This window comes from Lepisma saccharinum, chromosome 13 (genome assembly GCF_977018435.1).
Source record: "Lepisma saccharinum chromosome 13, izLepSacc3.1, whole genome shotgun sequence".
Lineage (NCBI taxonomy): Eukaryota > Metazoa > Arthropoda > Insecta > Zygentoma > Lepismatidae > Lepisma > Lepisma saccharinum.
In genome coordinates, this window is record NC_139241.1 from 84,673,606 (window position 1) to 84,681,071 (window position 7,466).

General features: G+C 35.5%; 1 protein-coding gene across 5 annotated transcripts in view; it reads right to left on the reverse strand.

Moving 5' to 3' along the window:
* The window catches only part of LOC145997485 (fatty-acid amide hydrolase 2), a 96,844-nt gene that overhangs the window by 33,548 nt on the left and 55,830 nt on the right, over positions 1-7,466 (reverse strand). For all 5 annotated transcript variants that reach the window (XM_083134586.1, XM_083134583.1, XM_083134582.1 and 2 more), the window contains 2 exons: positions 5,496-5,715; positions 1,901-2,118 (listed from right to left, as the gene is read on the reverse strand). In XM_083134586.1, the coding sequence (XP_082990712.1) occupies positions 1,901-2,118; positions 5,496-5,715 (438 nt within the window). The remainder of the gene's footprint in view (positions 1-1,900; positions 2,119-5,495; positions 5,716-7,466) is intronic.

Consider the following 7,466-nt stretch of genomic DNA (forward strand, 5'->3'; position numbering starts at 1 on the left):
TTATATAATTTTCTGTACGGAGTGAACTGATAATTTTAAGCATTGAAAAATATCTCAATGGATGAGGCTTTATAATGCAGAAAAACCGGTGTAAATATCTCGTACGGTTTTCATGATATACATTTCCAAAGTTTGGGTTGTTGTTGTTTGAAACACTCTGTATAAGATGCTGAGCATCACAGTATTCAACACATCGATAAATTATTTGAGAAAGCAGGAAATGTGGGACAAAGGGTAAGAAATTGCTACTGACTCTATGGAATGTTCACAAGGTTGATAAAAAAATAATAAAATCATTTGCTACCTTACGCTGTACTGCAATTTGAACTTAGAATCATCACAATATCATACATATTACAGCAAAAGATCACAGTCACCAGGCTGAAATATTTAGTCGCCATGGCGACCTGGCGACCGGGATTTTTCGAGCCCTGTCTATAGTTATGGACGTGAAGTTTTACTTTTATTTTCCCCTACATTTCTATGTTATTTTTTTACTGCAATTCGGTGATTTTTTTTGCGGTTTAGGGCAATATTTGGTGTTATTAATTTAAAATCTGTTTTATTTTTACATTCATTTTTACTGTTCCTTCCATGTGGAAGGTTTTCACATTGTTTTAGTTCTGGAAAATTGAGACAAATTTTAGTTTTAATGACAAAAAAATATGGCTTACCTTTGTGAGAAATTACCAAATTTCTTCAATTTGGAAAACTATTTCATCTTATCAGACACTAAATATAAAATGTTTATTGAATGATAACACCCAGATCTTTGAACACAATAACAATAATACACTTCACATTTCCCTAACAATGCCAAAAGATCCCTCTGCGACCTTAAAATACAGTTTTGTGTACACACACATACACATTCTTCCCCCCCCCCCCCTTGAAACAAATCCCTGAAAATTTTCTCATTCCTGCAAAATTACCGGGAATATCCCTCTGAGCGAATTCTATTTCAGGATGAGGTTAAATACTGTCAGTCATGTCTGCACCAGAATGCAAAAAATGAGGCGTGACAATTTCTTTTGATTCGAACCATCACCAGCTAGACTACAAATGACAGATCTAACAGCGCTTCAGGCAGTTCTTTTTAATAGAAGTAGTGTTATGCCCAGTTTATAATGCATATTTTGCAGCGTTTTTTGCGATAAAGTGCAAAATTTGGCGTTATTTTGAAAAATGGCATAATTTGCATTATTTCGAGATTCGAAACACCGAAAATTTGCCTGCTTTACCTACCCAAATACATTTTAAACACTTTACTTTGCTTTCCTCAATTTTTCGGTTTTATCGTTAAAACAAAAACTTCACATCCCTACCTATAGTATAATACTGCACTATATTTCTGCCTCATTCAGCTGGAGCGAGAGAAAAAAACAACATGTACATGGTGTTGTTTATTCCATTGGGTACACCAGTGTTCTTTGTGAGTGTTCTCATCAATAAAGCCCGGATTTGTATGTAATTACATATTCCATTCCTTTCTAGATACATACCTTGAACAGGAAAATGTCAACTAATTATATAACTGACATGAGTTTGCATAAGTTTCATGTTACATATTTGCCAGGATATTACATATTTGCTAATTTACTCTACATAAAACAACATTTCGATCTCTGAAATATGATGAAGAAAATTTGTAGCTCTTGTGATGTCATATTTTCTAATAAATGAGATGCTTAGTGCTTACGGTCACCTAAAATTTGCTGGACTTTCTCCCCCCCCCTTTCAGGTTACATATTTTTGTTTTGCTTTTCGGTTCAGGCAAAGCACTTAGAAACTTGAAATCGGTGGACAAGAAAGCTACTTTCCTGTAGGTAGCGAGTTACACAATAACAACGAACGACAAGGACAGACAAGAGCAAACGAACGGTTGAGCCGTTTGCATTACCTCTCCACCCGATGACCCTCCAACAATGTGGTTCGTGTTGTATGGGTTGTTGGTGCGGCCGTAGACCTTATTGTGACTCTCCCACCACATGCACAACTCCGAGATGTTGGTGATAGCGAACGGAATTCCCCCAGCCTTCCTCATCAGATGAATTACATCGGCATCCTTCTCGGCTCTAACATTTCTTCTTTTGTACAACCCAGCGGTGTGGCTACACCCTGAAAAATATTTTGACATTTATTATACAGAGTGAACCAAAAGTAGGTGGACATTAAATGATAACATTTATTTGAGATTACATACGCAATTATATTTATGAATACAATTCAATTTTGATAAACAATTATTCTTCAGCCAATCCATTTCTCAGGAAATGTTTCATGGAGATACTCACGGACTGCTCTTGCATAATGTGGAGGATCCCCATCTATTCCACCTACTGTCCACCTACTTTTGGTTCGCTCTGTATATCATAAAAACACTAAAAATTACATACATAAAAACTAGTGGTGGATCAATATTGAATTTTAGCCAATACCGATATAAAATTTACTGATACCGATATTCTACGGATCTGAAATAAATTTTCAAATGTTTCTTTAAGATGGTTCACTGACCCTCCTTAATAAATATATGTATGCAGATAACTGGAATGCAAAAGAAGCTCACATACATACATTTACTTTAAAAAAAGTAAGGAATAGCAATTATATGGTTATATCCATAAAAATTATATCATAATGGCACAATATTGCACTAAATTGTAAGATATTCATAAGTATATTAGATCAGCAAAATTTCCAGTAATTTAAAAAAAATGATATGTCTACATCGACCAATACCAAGAGAGTTCCGATTAATCTATCTATCCCATCACTAATACAATTTATTCTTCTTTCTAATTTAATTTTTGACACATGATATATATCAGGGTGGATTATTATTTTTAAACAACAGTAACACTATAAAAATTCCACATTTCAAAAATAACTAAATAGTGATTGCATCTCAATTTTATATTGTTCACAAGCCAAGTTGAAAAATTTCAAACACAGGTAATTAAAATTAAGGCATTTTTAAAACATTGTTTTATTAGAATCACAAAGGTTATATAATGCAGGAAGGATTAGAAAAACAATGTGCTGTTTATAATTTAATTAATAACCCATGGCTTGACAACCCTCGTAGGGCCTTGGCCTATCTCCCTCCCACAATCCTATCTAGAGGTGTGGAAATCAACCGGTAATGGAGTGACATGGGGTCAGCACGTCGAACCCCCAGGAGATAATCCAGGTTACTCTACTCACTCGTAGCTCCCCAATTTCCTCACAATGGTGGGTTGCCACGAGCCCTATACACAGGCCAAGAACCTGGAGACTGAACCCAGTCAGTCTCAAACCCATGCCGTCCCGCAATCGGAGTCCAAAGAACAGCACCTTAGACTGCACAGCCACGGAGGAGGATTTATAATTTAATTAGTGAATCATAAACAAATGCACTTCTTCATTTCTTGCAGAGGTAAACCTAAAAGTGTTTTGTTCTCATAAAATTTATGACTTATCTGCACTTTAAAAAATTGTATGAGTGGATGCAAGAATAAAATAAAGAATGTTAACACAAATAAGCCTTGTTTCCATGTTAGATAAACACACAAATACTGACGAAGGTAGTCTCTATTTACATAAGAGAACACTCACCTCTATCCCAGGGTCTTCTTCAGATGAACTTTGGTTCTTATACTGACAAAAACTTTGATGTAGTGTTGAAACGTTATGCGTAAAGTGTTTTATTATATAATAAATGCTGCCTTGGTCAGCATCTTTAGTGTTTTTCTAAAATAACCATAAAGAATAATATTTAATTGTGGAACGTACTATCACAGATTTTGAAGGTGGAATAAAACAAGAACAAAAAAAAAACATCCCTATCAATAGGTGGTTATAATATACAGGGTGATTCTGAACAATGGAGGCAAACTTCAAGATGTGATTAATGACAGGACAAGGAAAAGAAAAGTTCATGTGAACGTATGTCCGGAAATGCATGAGTTCCGAGAGAGATGGCACCACCTGTTGCCATGTCAGGAGACCCTGGTAAGAACACTAGTTGTCTTACAAGGGTATTTTGAGCGACTGGAAACATGAACTTTGATCCGTTCGTGAAAATAGTGCATCACATGCAATCCCCCCCGTTCGGCAACTAGTGCTCTTACGAGGGTCTCCCCGCTATGACCACAGATGGTGCCATCTCTCTCAGAACTCATTCATTTCCAGACACAGCGGCGGTTCAAGGGTGAGAGCCACCGTGCCATGGCACTGCCCTCAGAAGAAACTCATACCTCGCCCAAGTATTGTTAAATTAATACATTGATAGTTTACAGACAAGGAGATTCGAATCTTGCAATTGGTCAAGCTGACGTGATGACCGCCTCAACCACAGACTAGATATGAACCGCCACAACCTCCTCACTGCATCGTCAGCTGTTTTGTACCCTCGCGAGGCAACAGTCCGTGCCACCCAAGAGCTGGCCTAACCAAGTTGACACACGTGCAGAGGGTTGGAGAAGTCTCAGCAAGTAACATTTCCACCATGAGCCAGGAAGAAGGTGGCGAGGGGTGGTGTTAGCCCATAAGACACTAACCGTGCCCGTTTTCACCTGGCACGGCGAGGGAACTTTCGCAGCGTTGACACAGTTGCCATCTTCAAAGATAAGTCGCTAAATACGACGGATTTGTAAGACCCGTTGGGGAAGTAATTCGTGAAAAAGGCACTATCTACTTTTCTGCCTACTTTGGAAAAATACTAGGTTCGTTTCTCCAAAAGTTAAATGAACATTTTGATAATAGATAGATGCGCCTAGAGGGCCATCCAGACTTTTTAAAAATATGAAAGTTTAAAAATCCTATGGTGATGCGAGTTTGCTTTGGCATTTCGACAATTTCTTTTTACATCAAATGTCTAGAACATTTTCAACATCCAGTTGGAATACGTGTGAATGGAGGAGGAGAAGGTGAGAAGATTTGCTTTCCCTTCCTCTTGTAATTGTGTTTTTAGTGAAGTGTCCTGTAGTGTATAAAGATAGGTTAGTGAGTGAAGATGAATCGGTATTAGTGTGTTATTACTTAAACCCACACACTGTTTTCCACGTTACCAAATGGGGATAAACATCTTGGCCAGTGGGGCAACCCCAAGGAGGGGGCAGGGGGATAATTGTGGTTTTTTTTTTTCGATTTCTTGATCACGTTGGCACTACCCATCGTACTTGCCGCCGGCCGCCACTGTCCGGACATATGCTCACATGGACTTTTCTTTCCCTTGTCCTGTCAGTAATCACCTCTTGAAGTTTGTCCCCATTGTTCAGAATCACCCTGTATTATCTGGAGCCTCTCTGATGGTGTAGTGGTAACATCATCACCTTGTAATCAAAGGGACCAAGGTTCAATTCCTGGTGGAGGCGCATTAAAAACTCAACCATGTTAAACTATAGGTCCAGTCCTGATTAGCTTATCTGTGCATACAGAGGACTTGAAACAAAAACTCAACAATATTTTTATTGCCTTTTTATAAATTACTGAAATAATAAAAATAGTAGTACCTTCAACACTAATACTATCCTTTGTAGAAAAGGGAACGCCGAGGAATGGAGTGTCTGTAGCAAGCTGTTCTTCCGTCTTCGTCCCGGAGGCGATCAATTGGTCCACTTTCCTTGCTTCCTCCAGAGCTGTCTCGAATCTGTTGTCTATGACACAGTTTAAGATAGGGTTGACCTGCTTTATCCTCTCAATGAAAGACTGAACAATTGTCTCGCTTCTTACCTGGAAAAGATAAGTCGCGCATCAGATTACCACATACAAATCTCAGCAAAAAACTTTCTAACTTTCATCTTGGGCATATTTTGAAGCTAAAGAAGAACAGTTTTCATAAAAAATATTTGTATATGAAAATATACTGAAATTTTAAAGCTACACCATAATTAGAAGCAAAGTTATGAATTGTTTTACTTGACCTTACAATAATACATTTTTACAATGTTGGCAACCCTGCTGTGTGGAAAACAGTGTAACACTGAGGGCTAAAATTTTACATATGTAAATTACTTCATGTCCTCTGCCATCCTACCAAATTTCATGACACATCTGAAATGGTCTGGTTGAAAAGTTCATTTTTTTTGTGATAATTTTGCAGGCAATGACCCCATATGCATGCACATAAAACTTGTTTAAAGAAAATTTACTAATAGAAGTATTGCAAATGCCACTACTTTTATTTCATAGCCTTTCAGAACATACTTTTCACCATTTGCTTTTATCACGGGGTAACGAACCTAGGACCCTTTGATTATTGATTTAGGTTGTAAATGTATGTTACTGTGTGCTATTTAACTTAATTTTGAGTTTATTTTTTACCAAACTTTGACTTTATGTCAAACATTTTCACAGCTTATCCTTATTTTTACAAAAATAACACTATTTGTACTATTCAGGCAACATTTTTTATTAAATTTTGGACTCGCAAAGATATTTTTACAACTTTTTAACTTATTATTTTACAATTTTATGTTAATTTTTTACCAAAATAACACTATTTGTACTATTCAGGCAACACTTTTATTAAATTTTGGACTCACAAAGACATTTTTTTCAACGTTTAACTTATTATTTTACAACTTTATATTAATTTTTTACCAAAATAACACTATTTGTACTAATCAGCAACATTTTTTATTAAATTTTGGACTCACAAAGACATTTTTTTCAACGTTTAACTTATTATTTTACAACTTTATATTAATTTTTTACCAAAATAACACTATTTGTACTAATCAGCAACATTTTTTATTAAATTTTGGACTCAAAAAGACATTTTTTCAACTGTTAACTTATTATTTTACAACTTTAAGTTAATTTTTTACCAAAATAACACTATTTGTACTATTCAGGCAACATTTTTTATTAAATTTTGTATTTACAAAGAGATTTTTTCAACTTTTAATTTATTATTTACAAGTTTATGCCTATTTTTTACTCAAATAACACAATTCTATCTGTTCAGGAAAGACTTTTAGTTACATTTTCGACACACAAAGTGTGTGTTCTCAACTTCTATCTGTTTATTTCACAAGTTTAGGCTTATTATTACCAAAATAACACAATTCAATCTGTTCAGGAAAGACTTTGAGTTATATTTTCGACACACAGTGTGTGTGATCTCAATTTCTATCTGTTTATTTCACAAGTTTAGGCTTATTATTACCAAACTAATATAATTCAATCTGTTCAGGAAAGACTTTTAGTCGCATTTTCGACACACAAAGTGTGTGTTCTCAACTTCTATCTGTTTATTTCACAAGTTTAGGCTTATTATTACTCAAATAACACAATTCTATCTGTTCAGGGAAGATTTTTAGTTACATTTTCGACACACAAAGTGTGTGTTCTCAACTTTTATTTGTTTATTTTACAAGGTTAGCCTAATATTTACTCAAATGACACTATTTATATTATTCAGGCACCAGTTTTATTACATTTTGGACTCTCAAAGAGAGAGACACACACACACACACACA